We start from the raw sequence: 24,122 nt of genomic DNA on the forward strand, positions 1-24,122 counted from the left end.
AATCCCAACCCAGCACAGCCTGCACACAGTAGGTCTGCAGCAGACCTTTGTAATTACATGTTGTTGCCATCCTTTGGTCAAAGAACAGAGGTTGTATCCTTGGGGGAATCATGGGTACTAATTTTGTTCTTAACAAATTGTCTCCTTAGCTCAAAATTTTTCTGCCTTAACACCATTTTTGTGTTAGTTTTGGGGACTGTCTGGGCCATGGTAGGTTTTATCAACATCCTTGTCTCTAGCCTTTTAACCTGTTAGATACCAGAAGCACCCCCACCAAGAATGACAACAAAAAATACGTCCACAGGCAGAGGTGAGTGCCGGGGTGAGAGGGTGGGCAGCCCCCAGTTGAGAACCATTGTCTTAGCTTGAAGTGCGGAAGTTCTAGGGTAGAGGGGTAGCTGGATTGTACTACAGCTGGTTAAAGTACAGCCCTGCACGCCTGAGTTTGTGGGGGTTTTGGAAAATAAGAGACATCCTTGTCACTCTGCAGGAGGGTTCCAGACAAGTAGAGGAAACAGGTCCCAAGACAGCACAGAGACCAGCCCAGAAAGTCCCTAGTACCCGCTGTGTGTAATGAGTCTTTCAATCTGTCCTGCCAGCCAGCTCCCAAATGATGATACGGAGACTTGATATTAATTATGAAAGCTTGGCCTTTAGCTTAGGTTTGTCTCAACTAGCTCTTACAACATAAATTAACCCGCCAGGCGTTGGTGGCACGCGCCTTTAATCCCAGCACTCGGGAGGCAGAGGCAGGCGGATCTCTGTGAGTTCGAGGCCAGCCCGCTCTACAGAGCGAGTTCCAGGACAGCCTCCAAAACAATACAGAGAAACCCTATCTCAAAAAACAAAAACAAAAACAAAAAACCAAAAACAACATAAATTAACCCATTTATGTTAGTCTCTGTTCTGTCATGTGGTATTACCTCCTGTCCATCTTTCACCCAACTCTGCCTTTCTCCTTCCGAGAGTCTCCTCTGTCCCCAGAAGTCACATCTAACTTCTTCCCCCCCCCCCCAGCTATTGGCCATTCAGCTCTTTATTAAACCAATCAGAAGGTGCCTCGGCAAAGACACATATTCACAGTGTAAACAAATACCCGCAGCAGCATCTACTGCACGACTCGGCATCTACCCTTGTTCTGGGGTCCGACCCGGGGACAGATTGAGGCGGGGCCAAAGAGGGCAGGGAGTGGGCTGCTGCCCGGGATGGGGTGGGCTGTAGAGGTGTGTGGGGTTGGAGCCAGCTGTGGTGCTGCTCTGTGTCAGCGAGGCTCCTTCAGAGGAGCCACGCTGAGCCTGGAGGAGGAGCCTCTCTGAGAATGGGGCGGGGCCAGAGCGAGCAGTGCCCCCTGACCCCCACAAAGCACCCTGCCCCGCCAAGGATTTGATATTATTCCGAGACTGGTCTTGTCCACTGCACACAGTGGGTGGCATTCACTTGATCCCCAGTTTCCCTCTCATTCCGAGCTTGCAGAAGCCCAGACCCCTTTCATGCTGGCTCGTGTCTGAATGACATTCACTCTTCCCAAGGCCTTTGCCCTGTTTATTCAGCAGCTAATTCCTCCTGGTGATCTTTGTGCTATGATGCTATTGTTCCTAACCAACTGAGCTAAGTTAGAAAGCCCTAGCTATCAAAGGCCCTGTGAATAGGGTGGGAGCCTGGAAGTCTGGGGACCTTCACTTCCTCGGCTCGGCCACTAGAGGGCAGGCGTGGATTCCAGTTGGCGCTTGGTCTGGAGGAGGCTCCGATGGTCAGCGGGGACCCAGAATTCTGCCTGCAGAGGAGGCTCAGGAAGGAGGTTGGGTCTGCAAGGAGCAGCTTTAGGGGTGAGGTTGCAGAGGACTGTGGGGTGGGCAAGGTAACGCAATGAGAGCCGCGAAAGCTGGCCCTGTGAGCGCCGACCACAACAGGGCCGAGGACCCCGGGCTCCTGCCAAGAACAGGAACTAAAGTGGACTGGGCTCCTTCATGCGTCGCGGGCAAAGGGCCATTCCTCTTTGGGTTGGTGTTCCCCCTTCCTCTGCCTAGAGCTGGCAGAGCCCACTCTCTGCTCAGGGCTGGGTTGAGTTGGAGCCAGGCGGGCTGTGTGCTAATTCTTTATATAGTAGTTTTCACTACTAAGGCAATAGGTACCGCACCCCATCCCAAAGACACAGGAGTGTTTTCCTAGGGAGTCCCACCCTGTCTGCCAGGTGCTAACCTAAGGCACAGTGTCGCTTTATTACTGGCAGTAATGCTGTCTGGTTCTCAGTAGCCACGTGCACGCTTGTGTCCGCAGGGCCTGGCGGAGGGGACAGTGTTATCACCGGGGCTCCCGGGACCCAAAAGGCTCAACGCCGAGGCCCGCGGCGCTGTGTCCCCCAGCTCTGCTCTGGAGGCACAGACCTCTCTCGTGGCACAGCTCTCATCTCTTGTTTGTGCCGACTTCCACAACCTTCCCCTGCTCCCTGGCAAAGAGAGCGAGCGCGCTGCCCGGGTGAACTCCGCGTCCGACCTCGGCTGTCTTCATGCTCCGCCTGACTCTGAAGGTGGGGATTGTTTGGTTTGGAGGCGGCCGATTTGGGTCTGCGGTGAAAGCGAGCCGCTTGGATAACCGTTGAACTTCACCTGACCTTGTCCTCGGAGGCTGGTGGCTGCCACTTCGTCGCGCTCTTGCGGGTGCTTGACTGGGACTCTGTCATGCGTAGTGGGGACTTGTTACAGTCGTGTGTGCCACTCCCCTCGCAATCCATCCTAGCTAACTTAGCATTTTATTTCGAATCAGCACCCTCGTCACCAAAGCGCCTACTATGTGCAGGCCCCTTTTGGTGAGTTCCTCCTAGAAAGCCAGGAGCCATGAGTTTAACAGGCGGCAGGTGCCCTACATGCAAGGCCGTGGGTGAGCTGTCCATTCACCCGGCCTCTCTCCGTTCACGACACAGCGATTTATTGGCTGCCAGTTGCAGGCAGGGCAGCCGACCAGGCGCTTAGCACGCAGAAGGTGCTTTGTAATGAGGTAGTGAACGGAGTCCCGGGAGTTCTGGAGCTCAAACGGCCAGGGGAGGAAAGTGTGAGTATCAGGCGGGGAGACAGACGCTGTCTTCCTCTAGGGTCTGAAAGTGCGGTGTCAGCCCATGGGCTTGAGCAGCGTCTTGGAGCTGAAAGTGCTGTGGGAGCCTAGGCCCTTGGGCAGGTGATGCCCAGAGAGACAAGCACCTTCCAGGCTTTGGTTTCCCGTTAGAAGGGGGTTAGGGTATAGTTTTTATTTATGTTAGTTATATTTGATGGTGTTGGGATAGATTATAGGACCACCTATATGCTCGGCAAGTGCTCTGTCACAAAAAGAAAGTTAATTAATTAGTTACAGACAGGTTTTTTTTTTTTCTCTTCCTGGCACTAGCTCTGTAGACCAGGCTGGCCTCAAACTCAGAGATCCGTCTGTCTCTGTCTCCACAGTGCTGAGATTAAAGGCGTGCGCCACCACCGCAGGACCCAGTGGAAGTCTCTTAAGGGCATGGAGTATGTCACGCGTTCTGCTTTGATTGGTGTGATGTAGTCTTGGGAAACCCTGTGAGGACTGAGCATGGTCAAGGGCTTTGGAAAAGTGTACCCCTGAGGGCTGTGGGAGCCAGAGGGGCTTGCTGGCCTGCACAGGCTCCTGCCACCTGGAGTACTCTGTAAGCAGAGCTCTTATCCGCACGCCTCCTCTCCACCTCCCAGCCAATTGGACTTGACTTTGGTTGGAATAAACGGCTTCCTGGCTTCTCCCCGTGCAGCCTGTTTCTGGGCCAGGGTTTGTTTGAGACTGTTTGGATATTGTTAAAAGTGGGCAGCTTGGCTCAGAAAGGTCAGCGGGAGAGATTAGAACAAAAAGATCTTTCAAGCCGGTTTCTCACGGGGCCACCAGAAATGGCCAGGGAAAACCCAGCTCCACCTGGCGCAGGCTGTGCTGGGGTTGCTCCGGCGGTGGCCATCTGGGCGGTTTGAGAACCCCCGTGTAGGCGTTTATTTCTTAGAGAGGGGCAAGCTGGGTAAGGGGCCTGCACACATGGCGGAACCAGGCAACCTAGGCTGGGATCCCAACTCTCCCTGTGTGGCCATGGCCACTGGAACCTCTTGTGTGGATTGTTTCTTTAAAGACAGTCAGTAAAAATTGGGATTGACTCAAAACATGCCTGAGGGTGATGATTTACTCTGCAGAAGAATTCCCAGGAGCCTGTTCAGATGCCCAGATCCCTAATAGTTCTGAGAAGTATTAAAAACAAACAAACAAAAAGCCTGGGAATATAGGATCATGTTAGAATGCAGTACTAGTTCCTTTCACGTGTACTGGAGTGGTCTGTGCCAGGACATCACTGTCCCCTCCCCAGCATGCAGGAGCAGCCTCTCTGCTGCTCCAGGGACAGGAAGGCTCGTTGGCAGTGACAGAGAGGACAGTCCCTCCTGTGGCAGAGGAAGAAGAGGCATTAGGTACTCGGGGCTCTGGCCTCCTGGTCATAGCCTGAGCCAGGCTGTCTGGGAAGAGGCTGGCAGGTCGCCCGGAGAGTGGAAAATCACCCATGGTCCCAGGAGTGGCCTGCCTCCTCTGGGCCACAGGGCCCTAGACAACCCTGGGGACCAGCCTGCCTCAGCCTGGGGGCTCAGCTGTCAACGTGGTTGTCTCCTCTCTCTGGGGAGTCCCCATCTGTTGTTATCCTTCCTCTCTGCGATGGGGAATCTGTTCTTCCTGCAGGGGGCTGTGAGAGGAAGTCCTGTCCCTCAAACACCTCTGCCTTCTAGTGATGATTTTATACTTGAGCGTCCATATAATGAAAGTGACACTGTCAGGAACATCCTTTAGTTAGGAGGACGGAGAATAATTGTGGTGACCCCTCTGCTTGTGCCTGTCTTACCACTTCCCAAAAGCTCTGTGGAGAAATGAGGATTCCTATAGCCAGGGAGACATCCAGAGGCCGCCTCGTATTCTCAGGAGTGTGGCGTTTCCATGTCCGATTGCCCCTTCTGAAACCTGGCTTCTCTGATTAGGAGAACACTGGGACCAATAGAGCTGGTGCTTCTCACACTTGAGTGTCCCCTGGTTTGATGAAGGCCAGGTTCCCACCTGAGTCTTCCATTACAGATTGGAATGGGGCCTCATAACTTATACTTCGTGTGTGTGTGTGTGTGTGTGTGTGTGTGTGTGTGTGTGTGCGTGCATGCATGCATACATGCATGAATGCATGTGTATATGCATGTATGTATATGTAATATTTTTGTTAATTTGAGAATTTCATACATGTATACAATGTATTTTGATCCTATTCACCTCCTCCTCCCCCTAACTCCTCCTAGGTTCCTCCTCCTCCCTCACTCGCTCCCCACTTCATGCCCTTTTATTTCTTTGTAATCCACCGAGTCCAGTTTGTGTTGATTTATACTCCTGGGTATGAGACTAAGCCAGGGGCCACACCCTTAAAGAAAACTGACCTTCCCTTCCCTGGAAATCATCAGCTGTCAGTAGCTCCTCAGTCAGGGGTGGGGGCTCGTGGACTCCTCCTCTTCCATCCGTCCCCCACCCGTGATAGGACGCTGTCTGACTTGATCTTCTGCTGACAGCCTCAGCCACCGTGGTATCATGAGTGCAGAAGCCCCGTCATCTAGAAAATACTGCTTCGGTCTGGTCCTCTCTGACCTCTGGTTCTTACAGTTTTTCTACTCCTCTTTGGCCGTGGTTCCTGAGTTTTCTTGTGGGGTAGGGTGGGGTGGAATGGCATAGGACCTGCATGCCTTCCTTCCTTTTCAAAATTAGAGTCATTAATCCTTATGTGTATGAGTGTTTTGCCTGCATGTATGCATACTCTATGTTAAGGAGGTCAGAAGAGGGGTTGCCTTCCTTCCTTCCTTCCTTCTTTTCTTCCTTCCCTCCTTCTTCCTTCCCTCCCTCCTTCCTTCCTTCTTTTGAAAATTTCTTTAGATTCATTAATCTTTATGTGTATGAGTGTTTTGCCTGCATGTATACATACTCTATCTTAACCTATGGAGGTCAGAAGAAGGGGACTCGATGCCCTGGAACTAGAGTTTGGATGGTTGGGAGCCACCTGTGGGTGCTGGGAACTGAACCTGGGTCCTCTACAAGAACAAGTGTTTGTAACCATTGAGCCATCTTTTTAGAACTAACAAGTTCTTGGGATGCTGAAGTTCCTGGGATATCAAAAAGCTATGGTCTGAGTCCTCATTTCCTAGCATGACGGCTGAGGCTGTTAGTGATAAGCACAGTGAAATTTAGTAGTACACACACTAGCTTGTAAAAATTACTTCTGTGCTTAATATATTTTCCAAAAAAACAAAAAACAACCCACAAGAGCTGGAGAGATGGCTCAGTGGTTCAAAGCATTGGCTGCTCTTCCAGAGGACTTGAGTTCAATTCCCAGCAACCACATGGTGGCTCACAACCATCTTTAGTGAGGTCAGGTGCCCTCTTCTGGCCTGCAGGCATACATGCAGGCAGAACACTGTATACATAATAAATAAGTTAAAATCGTTAAAAAAAATACACAAAAACCAACTAGCGCCTCAAACCCGTGATTTCAAGTATTTTTTAATTAAAGCCAGACATCTACTGAGTAAAAAGAAGATATAAGCAAGAATATTACAGAAATAATAGTAATGGTGATGTACTTGTAAAATTTGAAACTGTGGCATCCCTACAAGGATGCTGGAGACACTGAGCTGAGTATGAACCCATGCTTTGCAGATGAGACCGCAGGCCACAGAGATAAGCTTGCTTCCCTGACCCAGGACAGGGGGATCGGGAGGCTGAGGATCCCAAGCCTGCTCTGTGCCCATTTCTTCTGCGAACTGGGCAGGCAGGTCAGGGAAAGTCCCCAGTGACCATACTCCAGGTGTCATCTGTTTGCATTCTCAGGCTTACAAACAAAGGCCTGCATTTATAACCCTGGGAGCTTGTAGCTTCCCTGGAGGCAAAGGGCTTGAGCTGTACAGTCTTGTCCTGTTGTAGTTCCCAGGCCACAAAGCGCCCTCCCGGGGGGCGGGGACGGATGACAACGACACACAGACTGAGAAGTTGGGGGCAGCGGTGGGTTTCCCGGTGACCAGCTGCAGCTTGTCAGTCCTATGCCTCCGGGGTCCTGTAGTTACAGTTTCATTCCACTGGTTGAAGGTGTTCAAAGAAAGCCCAAGAGGACGGGGCCTCGTGGTAGGTGCTGGGTCAGGAGGGTGTCCGTGGAGCTTGGTTAGCAATGATCCCACCTTTTCCGGCCTCTTCCAGGAACATCGTGAAAGGCATGAGGGAGCTCCGGGACATTCTAAGGACCGTGGAGACCAAAGCAACGCAGAACTTCAAAGTGGTAATGTGACTGTTGGCTGTGGCTGGTTTGAGCAGAGCTCAGTTTGGGGGGAAAGAAACGTAAGTCCTAGCAAGAGGCCTCTGACCTAGAGATCTCACATGCATGCCTATGCTCACCCTCCTCTGCTCTCAGCAGGCATTATTAATTGATCCCAGAATGCTTCCCCACCAAGCACCCCTGACCTAGAGATCTCACATGCATGCCTGTGCTCACCCTCCTCTGCTCTCAGCAGGCATTATTAATTGATCCCGGAATGCTTCCCCACCAAGCACCCTGTTCATCTCATCGTCTTCACCAGGGCACTGAAGATGGTTCCTAGCATTAGAACAGAGTTGAAATCCACCACCAACCCTTACATGAGCAAAACTATCCTAATCCTTGCGCATTTTGCTGTGACCTTAATAAATGCCATTGACTACCCTTTCGTGTCCCAATTCGGGTCTGTGTTCTTAGACCTTTCTTCCTCCAAACTCAGAGCTGCAGCTGTGTCTGTCACTAGATTTTGGGTTGGCTGGCGATCAGTCTCTAGAAGGAATCTGGTAGGAAGGGAGCCCCCTGTCCCTGTGGCCTCCTGCCTTCTCCCACCTGGAAGGGACTGCAGTGAGCTCCTCTGTAGAGCCCGGAGAGAAGAGAAATGGGGTGGACTGTGTAAGGAGAGGTGGTGAGCTTCGATGCCAGAGGCGGTGAGGGACTTGGGAATGGAGTTGTGAGGCTCCAGAGACCCAGCACAGCATACCACGGGGGCAGATCTGCTAAGTTAGGAACCACAGAGGCAAGCTGAAGAGGTTTGACCGTAGCCCGAGTCTCTCCCTCTCTGCCAGATGGCGGCCAGGCACCTGGCGGGGGTTCTGCTGCATTCCCTCAGTGAGGAGTGTTACTGGAGCCCCTTGTCCCACCCTCTGCCGGAGTTCATGAGCAAGGAGGAGAACTCTTTCGTCACCCAGACCCTCCGGAAACCGCACCTCTACGAGGGAGACAAGTGAGTGCCGCCTGCCCTGCAGCACCTGCTGGTGGCTCTTCACTGTACCCTGCTTGCCCAGCCCCGACCCTGCCCAGTGCCCGTGGAAGAAATGGCCCGTCCACTCCCAGCCTGAGGCGAGGCATGGGGAGAAAGCAAGAGGCCCCTGGTGGCAACTGTAGACTCCACCTTCAGCGAGCACAAGGACGTGGTGGGAGGACGGGCAACCTCCAAATGTGTGGCTTACGGGGAGCCATGAAGAATTCTCCCCCAACCCCACCAGACACCGTCTTTCCTTAGTCTCTACAGTTAAGAGCTGCACATGGTATTCAGTGCCAGTGAATTATGCAGGAGAAGGGTCACCTTACCAGGCTGATGTTGACTCGGGACACAAGCACTGCTGGGTGGTGTGTGTGTGTGGGAGGCAGAGGTGCTGTTGGTGTGGGCCAGGCTGCAGCCAGGGGCGTTGTTGTGTTTTCCAGCCTCTACTGCCCAAAAGACAACATAGAGGAGGCGCTCCTGCTGCTGCTCATCAGCGAGTCCATGGTAAGCCCCAGGCTGCTGACCCCAGGGAGCTGGGGCTGTGCGGAGTGTTGGGACCCATGCAGGCTGTCCGTGGCCTAGGCAAACTCTGCCTACCAGAGATGCCCTAGAGGTGCGAGCTGCTTGGTCCTGCCTGCCCCTCCTTCCCCCCCCCCCCCCCCCCCCACTGCGCGTCTGGAAGGAGAGCATGGTGTGGTTGGGTAGCCGTGAGATAAAGGATGGATCTCGAGCACTAGGAGAAGCTCATGAAGTGAGGAGCGTGGATTATAGAGCCCAGGAACATAAGGGGGTATGTCCGCATAGCTGGGTCCAAGTCCTTCAGCTCTGGAGTCCATCAGTGCCTCTGAGCTGGGATCGCAGCGAGAAACAGGTCTCTTAGATGATGGATCTGAGAAATGAAGGTTAAGAAAGTCAGACGCCCCCGAGCTGGACCATTCAGTGATCACAAAAGAGTGTATCTTTGGCTGTCTGTGTGGATAATGCCAGGGCTTGTCTGGGACACTTGGGTGAGGAGTTACCTGTGGCTGCACACGTCTCCTGGTAATTAGACATGAGGAGGGAGCCTGGACTACAAGGCAGAGAGACTGCCCTTTCTCAGCCACGGAGGCTATTCTGGAACTGAACGTTGCTGCGAAAAGGGCGTTTGGAAGCAGGGTGCCAGCTGACTAGGCATTGTCATAAAAGCCATGCTTGGTGTATACTTGCGTAGTGGGTAATTGTTACTTCATAGGGGCGGGGGGGGGGGGGGGGACACCAAGCTGCTTAGCCAGACCTGCAGACAGAAGTACCAAGTGTGTCGGACTTGCTCTCTGGGGAACTGGAAATGGCTCCTTTCCCTGACCATGGACTGAATCTCAGTTTTAAGTTTTCGGGTCTTGATGTAGGACACTTGGAACCCCCTCCACCAGGCCATTGCATCACCTACACCCTCCTGTGAGACAACACTGGGGTCACCTATCTCTGGGGATGTGGGCAAACGTCATCCGTGTGCGCCAAGGGGTACAGTTTAACTTGTATGTAGAGAATAAAAGGTCAAACAAGACCTTTCTCTGCTAGGGGGCCAAGCTTGGCTACCTCACTAGGTAAACATTGTGTTGAATTATATGAAGTTGCCTGTTTTCAGTTACTTATGGCTTACAAAGACAAGTGTCAGGGTTGGGGATGTCCCTCTGTCGGTAGAGTATTTGCTAGTGTAGTATGCACAAAACCCTGGGGTTGTTCCCCAACATGACCTGAAACCTGGCTTTTGTCTATAATCTCAGCCCCCAGATGGTGGGTTCAAGAGGGGCGGGAGGATCAGAAGTTCAAGGTCAGTCTCAGATTTTAAAACAAAAGAGGGTTTGGGACCAATGTGGGCTACCTCAGAACCTGAGAACCTGGCTCCTTAAGGAGGAGAAAAAAGGGGTGCTGATAGTTTCACTCAGGTCAGATTAATACTAGTGTGTCCCCATTTTACAGATGAGGAAATGAGGGAAGGGGCGCAGGACGGACATGTGTCTCGGTCAGGGTCACATGATAATAAGATACTAGAGTGTCCCCATTTTACAGATGAGGAAATGAGGGAAGGGGCGCAGGACGGACATGTGTCTCGGTCAGGGTCACATGATAATCTTTGTTTTCGTGCTATGAACCACGTCCCTCTAGTTAACAAGTTTCCACAAGGCCCAGGCCCCAGGCTCCTGGATGTCAGTCATGGTTCTGCCTTCTTACCTGCTTGGTCCTTGTTTCTCTTATCCATAAATGGACCAGTGAGGTAGTTTTGAAAACAGAATGCATGAGGTCTTGGGAGAGTCTGTTAGCAGGGCTGGGCCAGAGTCGCTGTTGGCTGTGTCCTCAGAAGAGAGTGAGCTGGTTGGTTTGGTCCGCCTGACACGATCCAGAGTCACCCAGGAGGGGACTCTCAGAGTCTGGATCAGAGTGGCCTATGGAAGTGTTGGTGGGGTTATCTTGATTATCTGTTGGTGGAGATGGGACAGCCTGCTCATTGTAGGTGGCATCGTTTCCTGACCAGGGGATTCAGGACTGTAAGACTGGAGCAGATTAGGCACACATGTGTTCCTTAGTCTGTTCCTGACTGTGTGTGTGCTATGACCAGTCCCCACATGCTCCCGGGGCTCTAAATTCCCTGTGATGATGAACCATAACCTGGAATTGTAAGCTAAAATAAATCCCACCCACCCACACGTGTGTGTGTGTGTGTGTGTGTGTGTGTGTGTGTTTGTGCGTGTCTGTGTTTTCAAGACAAGGTCTAAGTATTATAGCCCTGGCTGCCCTGGAACTCTCTCTGTAGACCAAGTTGGCCTCGAACTCACAGAGATCTGCCTGCCTCTCCTGTTCCAGTGCTGGGACTAAAGGTGTGCTCCACTACACACCACTAGCCCTTTCTCTCTTTAGGTGTTCTTGTCAAATACTTCCAGGTACACACACACACACAGACACACACACACAGACACACACACACACACACACACACCAATGACTTCTGGATCAAAGCCCAGGTGACTTTCTCATTTAAGGTTATTGACATCACTGGCCCAGATACCTTAAGCTGTACTAAGTCTCAAAGCAGAGAGTGGCCCACTGCTAGACTGTGACCCATACCCAGAGCCTGTGAGCTTCCCTGAATATAGACCTCTCTCCAAGCAGCCCTTTCCTGTTGGCCTCGAGGGTAGCCTGCTTACCTGTCCAGGAGACACAGGACTCCACTAGCCGAGTACAGCCCTGGGAAATGCCTTGTAGCATGCTGGGTAAAGAGGTGGCACGGTTTGACTTGCGTGGTTGCTACGGGGAGGAACCTCTTTGGATTGGATTGGCTGGTGTGTTTCCACTTGCCCACAGCAACCCTACCAGGCCTTTGGCAATGGGGGATTTGACAATGGACGATGTTAGTTATCACATCTACTGAAACCCGTCTCCCTTCTCTGAAAATCTGGCCTCTCAGAGCGGTTTCCCAGAGAGTTCAAACCTGCCTGTCTCTTACATCCTCCTTCCCTCCAGTTACATTCTTTTCTTTCTTTCTTTCTTTTTTTCTTTGGTTTGGAGACAGGGTCTCGCTATGTAGCTTTGGATGGTATTTTAGAGTTTATTGCTGTGAAGAGACACCATGACCACAGCAGCTCTTATAAAGGAGTTTCAGCAGGGCTGGCTTGTGGTTCAGATGTTCAATCTGTTGTTGTCACTGTGGGAAGCATGGCGGCGTGCAGGCAGACAGACGTCGTGCTGGAGAGGCAGCTGAGAGTCCCACATCAGGATCCTCAGGCAGCAGGAAGTGACAGTGACACACTGGCCGGGCTTGAGCTTCTGAGACCTCAAAGCCCACCCCCTAGTGACACACCTACTCCAACTGGGCCACACCTCCCAATAGTACCACCCCCGATGGACCTATGGGGACCATTTTTATTCCCAGCACCACAGCTGGGTTGAAACTTACTATGTAGACCAAGGCAGGCCTTGAACTCACAGCAATCTGTCTGATCTGCCTCCTGTGTGCTGGGATGGAGAGCCTGTACTACCATGCCCAGCGTGTGCTTTTTTATTAATTAGCTTATTTTATTTTGTGTATGTGGGCATGTGTACATCATAGTGTGATTAACGGAGGTCAGAGGACAGCTTGTGGGAGTCAGTTCTCTCTTTGCACCATGTGGGTCCTGGGAATCGAAATCCGTCATCATTGCCAGGCGGTGGTGGTGGTGGAGCACGCCTTTAATCTAAGCACTCGGGAGGCAGAGGCAGGCGGATCTCTGTGAGTTCGAGGCCAGCCTGGTCTACTGAGCGAGTTCCAGGACAGCCAGGGCTGTTACACAGAGAAACCCTGTCGTGTGTGTGGGGATGCAGAATCAGTCGTCTGCTTGTCTGCAGGTGCCGTCTTGTGGACCCCTCCAGTCGCACTGTTAATTAGCCAGAAGGGACCTGAAGGGACTGCAGAAAAAGCCACTCCTGCAGTGCCAGCCCACAGTCCCTGTCACCATTGCTCCCCACCTCCAGGGTGTCCAGAGTAGCCACCTGGTAGAGGGGGTGTTTGCGGGTTCCTGGAACTCAGAGAGTAACTGTTTGGAGTCTGTGTGTGTGTGTGGTGCTAACCCGTGTGGTCAGACGATAGAACCATGTCTCCAAATGATAAATAGAAATCGCCAGTGTTTTCCCAGGGATTGGATTTGTAACTGGCTAAGATGTGTGCTTTACGCCCGCTTTCATATCTTTTGGACTAAAAGAGCGTTTCAGATTCCACTCACTCACAGCTATGCATCTGCCACCCCACCCACCTGTCAGTCGTCCACGCAGTGTCTGTTTGTCCATCCACCTGTCCGTCACTCACCGTCTTCCCAGCGATGGACCCATGGACTCAGCACTGTTCGCCACTTAATCTTACCAAGCAACTGTGCAGTGCTGGGCCGTGCTGGGCACCGTGTATAAAATAACAGCCTGAAGTCCCCTTGTCCCCGGTGTACTCCCACACGGTCCAGGGAGTGAAGAAGCCAGCTAGATCCTTGACCCTTTTTGGTTGAGCCGGTAAAGAATTCATTGCTGGTGTGGCCTCTCCGAAAGGTACTTGGTGCGGGACAAGTGTGGGAGGCTGGGGGTGTCTCTGGGACTGGGACCCTGCACCTTTAACAAACTAGCACCTTACTCGGTACCGGGCACCTGGCTCTGTGGATCTTGTACTTGTTGCTCATAGCAGAGCTAGAGTCTTCTCCCTGTGAACCTGTGTGCTCGTCTGTGAGACGGAGTTACTGAGGCCTCCATGGAAGGAGTTTCGGTGGGTTAAGTGAGAAAATGAACACAAAGCTTGGGGTTGCTCAATACGTTTTTTTTTTTTTTTTTTTTTTTTTTTTGTTCTGGACGAGGGAAAGGCTTGATTCTGACTTAGTTGTCTTTGAAAACACATAATCTAATTGGGAGATTGAGGGCATTGGTCTACTGTTTTAAAGAAAAGGGCTTCTTAGGCGTGGCTCCATTTGGGACTCAGCGGGCGAGACACACGGCGTCCTAGCTTTCGGCACCTGCTTTGCTCCAACTCCAAGTCTTGCTCTGCAGAAGGCTGCCAGCTCAGAGCCCCGTGACAGGAAGACTGTGACATCTGCCACAGGAACTGTGTCGCTGGGTGGATGAGGCCTGTCATAGAGCATGGTAGCTCTCGGCTCTATGGACTGGCTGTTCAGGAGCCGTTGGTAATCATGTCTGCCAGTGGGGGGCACCAGCAGGAGCCACACGTGTCCTCCGGGGAAGGGGAGCATAGCTCTGGGCACAGAGACTTCCCTGGTCCTTCTTTCTGGGGTGACTGTTGGGGTGTCCGCAGGCCCTGAGGCCCGCTTGCTTGATGGAAAGGCTGTCTCTGTGAAACCTGAGTATTGGGTATCTTGCTTTGAGAGCCTGGTCTTTGCAAAGAGACAGAAGGCCTCTGATGGTGTCGGTCAAGACTGTTGGACAACGTTCCCAGAGGAACCTGGAATCCGGGAAGCGGCCAGGGTGGATTTCAGTGGGGTCTCTGTCCTCTGTGTGTATTGGTCAGTTTCCTGAGGGCCTCCTCCCTCAGCCTCCTTCAGTCTTCTGTAAAATAAGATGCGAGTAGACAAGAGGGTAGGGGGGGTCAACACTACTTAGGAAGTTTTCTGTTCCCACTCTGACGGGGACTCCGTCTAGGGGCTCGGCAGAGGCCAGCTGAGCAGCATCCAGTAGAGACTGGGGACTGTCTGGGTAGTTGACCTGGTGTCCATCTCCGGGGGCTCAGAGCCCTCCCTTGGGAAGGTTGCACTTGGTGAATTGCCCTTGCGGTTCCTGGGCCAGACAAGTTGACGCGTGTCAGAATTCCCTCCCCGAGAAGGTAATCCAAGTCCTGCACCTGGGGGAGGGGGTGCCTCAACAAGGGTTGTGCCTGCCCGAGGCAAGGGTGATTCCTGGTTTTGTCTCACGGACATTTGTCCAAAGGCTAGTGGTGTGTCCTGGTGAGGGTGTGGAGCTGCTGGGTGAGGGGAGTGTGCCTGGTCTTTTGACCATCTGAAAGATCTAGTCTGGGACGGGTTACCCTGGGAGAACCACCCGAGGGACAAAGGTGAGGAATGGTAGGAACGCCTCTGGGTGTGGCCCTGGGGACCAAATGCTTGACTTAAGTAAGGGCAGAGCATCCCATAGCAGGGGCCAAAGGCCAGGTCACAGCAGTGACGAGCAGGCCGGGTGGGCAGGGAGAAACGCAGGGAGAGTATTTGCCTTTATCCCAAACAGCTCAAGGGCCGGTGGGAGACAGCGGGGAGGGCCCAACTCGGCCGGTGGCTTTGTGTCTGCTCTGACAAAGGTGTTTGCATCACTGCCGGGTCTGGAGTCTCTTCCTGACACCGTGCGTGTACATGAGAAAGGGAAAGAACGTGCTTGTGAAGCCGGTGGGCCTGTGTGATGTGAGGGCCCGTGTGAGGTGAGGGCCCGTGTGAGGTGAGGGCCCGTGCGACGTGAGGGCCCGTGTGAGGTGAGGGCCCGTGTGAGGTGAGGGCCCGTGTGACGTGAGGGCCCGTGTGACGTGAGGGCCCGTGCGAGGTGAGGGCCCGTGCGAGGTGAGGGCCCGTGTGAGGTGAGGGCCCGTGTGAGGTGAGGGCCCGTGTGACGTGAGGGCCCGTGTGACGTGAGGGCCCGTGTGAGGTGAGGGCCCGTGTGACGTGAGGGCCCGTGTGAGGTGAGGGCCCGTGTGACGTGAGGGCTGTGAGCAGTTGTTCTGGCTTCGGAGCCACAGGTGAATTCATGCCCCAGTGTGGCTTGCTAGCCAGCCCTAGGACTTCCTTTTTTTCTGCTCCAGTTTCCCCACCCAAACCCATTACCATAGTTACATACACAGGCACTGCCCAGCAACCAACACTAGCCCAGCTCTTTTTTTATTTTAACCCTGTCCCCCAATCTATGATATCAGCTGGGCAGACCTCTGCTTCTGGCTGCCCTGTGGAAACCATGTTCCCCTCTTGTCCAAAAGCACTAAGAACCCCCAAGAGCATGCCCTCACCACTGTCTGTCTGTTAAGGGGCCAGGCCATCCGAAGGACTTGCCCTGCTTGTGTTTCATCTGCTCTAATAACACCCGGTTCTAAAAATCAACCCCTCCTTCCCCCTCTAGACACACCCAGAGGCCTGTCCTCTTAAGAGGGCAAGGTCTAGGGTAGACAAAGAAGGAGTTTCTGTGCCAACCCTGGGTCGTCTTCCTGGGCTGGTACACAAAGGTGGATTTATGAAGCTCTTTAACGGTCCGAGGAGCTCAGTCTAGAAACGGCATGCCCCCAGCACAGGGAGTGACGAGCCAGCCAGGGCCCTGGTGTCCCCCCGTGACGCAGAGAGGTAGGTGGGCTCCAGGACAGCAGCCTCCTGAGCCGGGAGTGGCCAGCAGGCTGACACAGAGGCCCACAAAGTGACCAGATTCCGTTGAGTCTTGAAGATAGGAAACAGCAGGCGTGCTGTGTAGCTGGTGAGAAGTCTCTTAGGAGGGGCAGCCAGAGAAAGGAATTTGCCACCCTGAGGGAAGCAGTGACATCACACTCCTCAGTCTCCCTCCTGCCCCCGACATGGCTTCTGTGCAGGGCGAATTCCTCAGTCCTCAGCTGTGCTCACCAATGCTCCCTCTACCTCAGGCCACCTGAGCAGAGCACCTGGCCTGTCCCTTCCATCCAGATTTCTTCCTCCTGCGCAGAGTCTCAGTTCCAGTTCGCACGCGCAGATGCATATCCGTAGCCTCCTCCTAAATTCTTCCTCCCCTCCTTCCTTTCCCACTGCTGCCTGGAGGTCCCCACGGCCCCCACTGAAGCTAAGAGCTGCGGGAGGTGGGGTGGGGGGCATATCGCAAGGGATGGAGCGCAGGTTGCGTTCCCACGTGGCTGTGTGGGCGGGCCTCTCTGGGAGGGAGAGGGATTTCTTGGCGTTTTTCCTTCCCTAACTGTTTGCAGCTCCTGGCTGTTTATCAGGTTGGCTCTAGCATTGATCTTTCTGAGGATTTCCTGCCGTTCCTGGCATTCTGTCCCAGGCATCCCCTCCTTGGCCATCTGTGTTTCTTGAGGGGGAGGAACACCGACAGCAGTCATGGCTGCAGAGGCAGCTGCCCAGATCCGTTGCCACCAAGGTGCCTTCCTGCCTCAGATGCCCCTAAGGGTGTTAGTTCCTTGGGGCCAGGAGCCATGTTAGCTTCTAGGAGCCTCTAAGGGACACATTTCATCCCAGAGTCTACAGGTAGCGGGGCTTCCGTCTCCTCAACCACTGGCCCTTGCCTGCAGGAGGGAGAGGCTGTGAAGAGTTCCTTTTTCCTTCAGTCTAGCAGGCCCGCCCTTGGTTGGTAGCCTGTGGGGAACAGAGCAGGCTCAGGCAGGGAGGGTGATGCTAGTCGAGGATTCCTTTGGCAGGGGGAGAGTGGTCAGAAAGGAAATGCTGGGCCGTGAGAGTGTATAAGAGTCTTTCAAACCCCAGGATGTCCCTCTGCCCTGTAACTATTGGGAACGACCAGTTACTCTTGGCTCCTGGAAGAAGGAGCATTAATGAGAGAGGGCATTGATGGCAATACTCTGAAGCGACGTGGGGTACTGAAGTTGACAGGCGACGCGTCCAGATGAAAGGCATGTAGCCATAGCACAGTCCATGTAACTTCTCTCTAGGTTAGAAGTCTTGCAGAGTTGCAAACCAGTACCCGGACTTGAACCATAGGCTGACACCCCCCCCACACACACCTGGGCCAAGGGTCTTCTGTCTTTGGAGAGAGCTCTGTGGGGAAGAAGGGAGGTCGTTTCTGAGGGTGTGGTCAGTTACCCGGCTTGTGACAGCCGTGAGAAGTGACCATGAGTAGCTTTGCAATGTGGTCCTGGGATGCTAGGTCCTTACCTTGTAACCCCATCCCACCCACAGGCAACTCGGGACGTGGTGCTGAGCCGAGCACCAGAGCAGGAGGAGGACCGGAAAGTGAGCCTGCGGAATGCTTCGGCCATCTACGACCTCCTGAGCATCACGCTGGGCAGGCGGGGCCAGTACGTCATGCTCTCCGAGGTAGGGCCAGCCGCCCCGCCTACCTCACTTCCTGGGAGTCAGGTGGTTCACAAGAGGGAGTCACATGAGGCGGCCATTTGTCCCTCCTCACTTGTCACTGTCTTCTCAGTCTGGCCCCCCTTTTACTAGCCTTGTGACCTTGGCAAGTCCCCCTGGCCTCAGTCACAGATTCACTGTCTGTGGAATGGGGTTATCGGAGATCTCACCTCAGGGTAGGTGAGAGCCCTACCATGTCCCAGGATAATAAACACGAGTTGTTATTTTCTATTGCAGTGTGTGTGGGAAAAACAGTTTCACAGATCTGATTTCATTCGCATGCCCAAATGGCCCTGTGAAACCATTCACATATTATGAAGGCAGGGACCAAGGACTATAGAGACAACTATCACGTAGCGTTGCACAGCATGCGGTGGCAGGGACTGGGTTACCCCGTGTTTCCAACAGGAGCAAAGCTTGGGCAGAGGTGTCCTTGTCAGGGAGTGGGCCACTGCTGACCAGCTCTTCCTCCCCAGTGCCTAGAACGAGCCATGAAGTGTGCATTTGGAGAATTTCACCTTTGGTACCAGGTGGCCCTCTCCATGGTAGCTTGTGGGAAGGTAAGGCCCTGGGCTGTGGGGGGCGGGGGTTAAATGCCTTCTGTGGATACTGGGGGTCCTCTGGTCCCTCCCGGGGAGATTTGTGTTGACTGGGAACTGACCCAGTACTGGTTGCTGTGACTCTAATGAGCATGGATGGCAAGGCCCTACGTCAGAGGAGCTAGTGATGGGCGGGTGTGGCCACATGCGGGTAAGAGTTTGGACATTTCCCCCTTCCTGTGGCCCACCACAGGCTGGTCGTATCACCTCTGCTGGGGTGGCTCTAGGAGACCCGAACACTATTCCTGTCCCAAGTGGGCCTGCCTGTGAGTTGGGAACTTTCCTAGGAGGGGGCGCCCTAAGGTGGAGTGGAATGGCACCCACCCACGTGGGAATCTGGAGAGGAGACTGTGTGACGGATGGAGTTAGAGGTGCCTGGGTGGGGACAGCAGAAGAGGCCAGCACTGCTCAGAGCACGTGGCACCGGGGTGGGCATTCGCCCCCACCTGCCCGGCCCCTGCTCCGGCACCCCTGCTTTTCTCGCACACCATCCACACTTACGTAAGCCTCTATTTTAAGCATCTTAAGCGTCGACATGAAAGGAAACCCTTTCCGGAGATGGGGGCAGAGGGAGATGGGGCTGAGGACGCTCGCTCTGAGTGCAGGAAATAAGGCGACATGAGCTTGCAGATGGTTCCAAGAGCTGTAAATACCCAGGGCCCTTTCATGGGGCTGAGGGAATCCCTCGCCCCCTGGTCCATCTGTGCCACTTTCCATTTCTAGCCCCACAGCCGTCTCTGAGGAGGGCCCTCCCCGTGTGCCAGCGCCGCCTCCACGGATGGAGGGGTGCCAGGCAGCCCTGGGTCTCTGCAGTAAGACAGGCCGGGGCCTGGCGGGGGGGGGGGCGAGGGGGGACCAGGTGCTGCAGTCTTGTCAGACTGCAGGGAGAGGCTGCGGGGAGTCTCCTTGAGCATCCTTTGCTGGGCGACTGTCCTTCCAGCCCCTTTGGGCCACCTCCAGAGCATCTGGAAGTCACGGCGGGACCTACTGGCTCTGCCCAGCAAGGTGTTGTCAGATCTCAAGGAGAACTCAGAATACAGACGGGGCTGGACCTGCGGTATTAGAGACACTCCCCGGCACCAGGCAGGATCAGATAAGTAGAGAGGAGAGCAGGGAGGACCGCAGAGCTCCAGGCAGAGGGGGCAGTGAGAGCCAAGGGGCGGGGCCAGAAAGGTGAAGGTGTGTAGGACTTGAAGGTAGCCGCCTGTTATCCTGGGTGGTGACGGCTGGCTGGGGCCAGGCTGTGACTGGAGCTTATGCGGATCCTATGCCTACAACATGGCAGCAACATTGAGTAGCTTCTTCCTGCCTCCCCCAAACAGGAAACACCTTTAGCCTTAGAACAGCAGAGAAGAAGAAAGGCCTAGAGCAAATGCAATGTTCTGTGGATTTTTTTAAAAAGCTACCCCCTTTAAAAACCAAACCAAAAACCACAGCTATCCAGAGAAGTTAATTTTAATTTTGAGGGAGTTCCTGGAGGACCCAGCCACAGGAAAAAGCACCACAATTGCGTGGGACTTGAAGGGTTTTCCTCCCCCTTATGGAGAAGCTGGACCCTAAGAGGTCCAGACAGCTTAGCATCCAGACTCTGGGAAGCCGTTTGCTGCTCTGGCTCCCTCGCGATCTGGCAAGGTGGGCACAGGGAGTTGGAGTGGTCAGTGAATGCCTTATATGTGACACTCCGCCCAACCAGGCGCTCGGTGCACTGCGAATAGTTCTGTAAGGAAGGCATTCTCCAACCGCCTCCTGGGGATCCTGCATGCCAAAACCGTTAGCCTGACTGCCCTGGCAGACCTCAAAGGAGTGGCCAGAGCTTGCCTTTGCTGAGCCCAAGGTGGGAATCCAGGTTCTGTACCTTCCAGAAGGTGCGGCTGGGTGATATAAATATGCCTGGTATTTCACCCCACAGGAATAACAGATGAGTTCTGTGGCATGATTTAGGTCGTTCCCTCTCTTGGTCTCCATGCTGCAGTTGCATTGGCTGCGTTGCTAGGTAACCAGCATGACAGGGGGAAGAAAAGAAGCCGGCTGCTCCTACGGCTGGATCCTCAGACGGCTCGGCTCCTTAAATAGCAGTGTTTTTTGGTCTGCGTGGGGGTGGGGTGGGAAGGAGTGGGTGGACTGTGGAGGGTCAGGAATAAGAGAACCCAGTTTCCAGGATGCAAAGGTCAGCAGCTAAGGAAAGCTGAGGAGGAGTCTGGGGCTTGCTGGGGTGCGTGGGTCGAGGGACAGCGGTGAGGGACTCAGTGTGGCATTCCCAGGAGAGGGGCTCTGAGGAGGTGTGGCCTGGCAGCGCTCACACAGCTTTCCCTGCAGCCTGTCGTCTTCTGGCCTTTTCTGGTGCTTGTCCTGACCTCTTGTATTGTTAGAATGATAGGGGATTTGTCCTGCTTCCCTGCTGATTTCTGTGACCTCCTTAGAGGGTCTCATCTGACCCCACCACCCCAGCCAGTACTGAGCCCACTGCAGGCCCTGGATGAAGACACCTACAATTAGCCTCACTGGTCTATTTTCTGTTACTTATAATAAAACAACCGAGGCAGAAGAGTTTGTAATGAAAAGAAGCTTCTTTGCCTTATGGCTTTGGAGCTCAAGGACAGGGTGTCAACGCTGGCTTAGTTCTGGTGAGAACATCACAGGAGGATGTACGAGTGTGAGAAACTATACAGCAGGGCAGGAAGCCAGATAGAGCAAGCCGCGCTCATTTTATACCCTTTCCTTGAAAGAGCTAATTATGAGGAAGATGTCCAGACCTCTAAGGGCACACACAATGACCTAGCCAGGTCCCACTAGACCCCATCTCGTCCTGGTTCTGATACTCAGGACTAACCACTCTGAGGTTCAAGTGCCAGCACGTGAGTTCTTGGAGAACACGCTCAAGATGCATGCAAACCATAGCTCAGTCAGAGCCCAGGGAGATCTGTAACCCTGGGTGGAAGAAAGCTCTTCCCTAGATGGTGGGGAGCGGAGAGGTAAGGTTGGGGCGGGGACACACATTCCAGTCATACCCTGCTGCAGCAGATGAGCCTGCCAGAGCCCTCTCTTCCTTAGTGCTAAGGAAGAAGGAGGCTAAGTTAAAGTGAGGAGCTCAGCCCACAGTGGGACCCAGGACATGGTAATTGTCCTGGAGACATACATATGTACACACACACACACACACACACACACACACAAACACACACACACACACATATGCACTCACGTACGCACACACACCCCTGAGAGTCACAGATAGGAGCTTACATGCCAGGAGAGTGACTGTTGAGTATCCCTCAGAAAGTATTGGGTTCAGAAAGCAGAAGGTTCCAGACCACAGACACACACACACACACACACACACAAACCCCCTCTGTCTCTCTCCAGGAAATCAGCTTCCTCTGGCCAAGGTCATCACCACAGAGGCCACACAGGGTAGTGGTTAAGAGTTAGGTCCAGGCTGTGTTCAAACCCTTGCTTGGTCACTCTCAGGCTGCATGACTCTGAACAAGCTGCCTGCCTGACTGTCCGGCCCCTCTTCCCAGCTGTAAAGCTGCCTGTCTGGTAGGGATGTTGTGAAAATCCAACACCCTCATAGAGGAGTTAGCAGACCTTCTGTAAAGGGTCGGGCAGTCGTCAGTTTCGACTGAGTATTAACAGCCCGTCTCTTGGCCATTTCCCCAACGTGTCATCAGGAAGCAGCACAGATAGTGTATAAACAAACGGGCATGACTGAGTTCCAATTAGACCTTATTTACAAAAACAAGCAGTGGGCTAGATTCAGCCTGCAGGTTCTTTCGGCAGCCCCTGACATGATAAGATCTATTATGATCTATACATGATAAGAGTATTTTCTGTCATTCCTCTTGGTATGGGCGACACACCTGCTGGGCCCCGCCTCTCCTCAGCCCATCCTGGTTGAGTCCTGGAGCCCTGTGGGCCCTCAGCTTCCTGTCTGGAGGTTCTCTCTGGCCTCCCCATCTCCTCACCTTCTTCCCAGCCTTTGTATGCCTGTCCAGTCCTGTCACCGGCGCTCCTCCATGGACAGGGTTAGAGACCCCTGCCGGTCCCTCACATCTCTCTGGTTCCGATCTGAATTCTTTTTGGAAAGGTTCCGTTTGTCATCACGTTAGCTGTTGTCGCATCTCCAGGCGGTGAGGTTCCAGAGGAGGGAAACAAAACTCAAGAAGAGGGCTTACGGGCAGTGACCGTCCCCTGGCCTCCTCCAGCTGGGCTCCCTTCCTGGGTCTTAGAAGGGTTACAGAGCGAGAACTGTCGGGAGAACTACCCCCGACAGCAGGGGGCACCCCAGAGTATGGGGCTCTAGGGTGGTCAGTGATTGTGTTCCCTACCCTTGCTCTTGCAGTCAGCCTACGCTGTGTCGCTGCTACGTGAGTGCATGAAATTGCAGCCCTCGGACCCCACCGTGCCCCTGATGGCTGCCAAGGTCTGCATTGGGTCCCTGCACCGGGTGAGTGAGCGGTGCGGGTAGGGCAAGCATGGCTCAGATTCAGCACCCTCCTGGGGGCGGGCTCCAGCAAGTGGGAACCAGGTGAGGGTGTTTGCAGTAGAAGAAAGGGTGCCGCCTTGTGTAGGGACGCGAGCGGAGTCTCTGGAAACCCACCAACCTTGATCTTGGCAGTATAGCCCTTTACACTGTGGTCTCCAGAGACTCCGGCAGATGGAAAGTAGTAGGGGTAGGGGTGGTAGGCGACCTCAGTTACCTAGACCAGCCTATCAGAAAAGAGGCTTCAGATGATGTCACAGTCCGTAGAGAAAGGGAGGGGTCAAACTCAACCCTAGTCTGAGACAAAACAAAGATGGCCTCCTCGCAGTCCTTTGTTCTTATTGCACCTATAAGGACTCAGGCATTGTGCTGGCCCACCCCTGTCACCTGGCAGAGTGTGCTCAGGTAGTGCCCTGGTCAGCCCTGGGGTCCATGAGTACTGGTCTGCACACAGGTGCAAAGGACCCTTTAAAAGACAGACCCACCCACTTAACGGTTTCTTTTCATTCTTCTTTTCCCCCTTTTTCTTTCCCTCTCTATTTCTCGCTCCTCTGTCGTCCCCCCCCCCCTCTCTCCTGCTGTTTCCCTGGGGCAGACAGGACTTTTCCTGTCTCCCTCTTCTGTCCTCTCTCTGTCTCTCTGTCTCTTTACCTCTCTTTCCTCCCCCCTTTCCCTTCCTAATAAGCTTCTCACTAAGCTCTGTCTGCCTGACGTGTTTGTCCCTGCCTCGGTCACCCTCGCCCGCCGTGGAGTCCACCAAGGTTCCCCTCACACTTTATCGTAACAGCCTCCCTAGGCTTCTTTCTTGTGTCCTGCTGTCTGCTCTCCACTGAGGTGGCCTTTAGGAGACTGGAGCTCAAAGGGTACTTCTCCTCAGCTGATGGCCTTTAGTGGGGGCTCATGAAGGAACCCCCAGAAGATGAGTCGCTTGAAACAGTGAGAAAACCGAGCCTGGAACCCTGGGCTCCTGGTCTTTGATGAGCTCAGACCCAGGGCACTGGACCCTAGGGAGTACTACACTAATATTGTCTCTAATTGGTAACCGTGTGCAGATAATCTTTCTTTCCTTGGTCCCCATCAGCTTCCCGGTGTCAGGGAGAGTCGTTTTTCTATGCTGAGTGACACAGAACAAGTAACAAGTTCTTCATCTGCCTCACTTGTTACCTTGTACCCCACATTATCC

General features: G+C 53.7%; 1 protein-coding gene across 2 annotated transcripts in view; it reads left to right on the plus strand.

Annotated features, from left to right (window-relative positions):
• The window catches only part of Ttc7a (tetratricopeptide repeat domain 7A), a 108,366-nt gene that overhangs the window by 35,686 nt on the left and 48,558 nt on the right, over positions 1-24,122 (plus strand). For both annotated transcript variants that reach the window (XM_040739056.1, XM_040739057.1), the window contains 6 exons: positions 7,246-7,324; positions 8,146-8,303; positions 8,765-8,828; positions 17,684-17,821; positions 18,334-18,417; positions 22,799-22,903. In XM_040739056.1, the coding sequence (XP_040594990.1) occupies positions 7,246-7,324; positions 8,146-8,303; positions 8,765-8,828; positions 17,684-17,821; positions 18,334-18,417; positions 22,799-22,903 (628 nt within the window). The remainder of the gene's footprint in view (positions 1-7,245; positions 7,325-8,145; positions 8,304-8,764; positions 8,829-17,683; positions 17,822-18,333; positions 18,418-22,798; positions 22,904-24,122) is intronic.

This window comes from Mesocricetus auratus, unplaced genomic scaffold (genome assembly GCF_017639785.1).
Source record: "Mesocricetus auratus isolate SY011 unplaced genomic scaffold, BCM_Maur_2.0 Super-Scaffold_100676, whole genome shotgun sequence".
In the NCBI taxonomy this organism is placed as follows: Eukaryota; Metazoa; Chordata; class Mammalia; order Rodentia; family Cricetidae; genus Mesocricetus; species Mesocricetus auratus.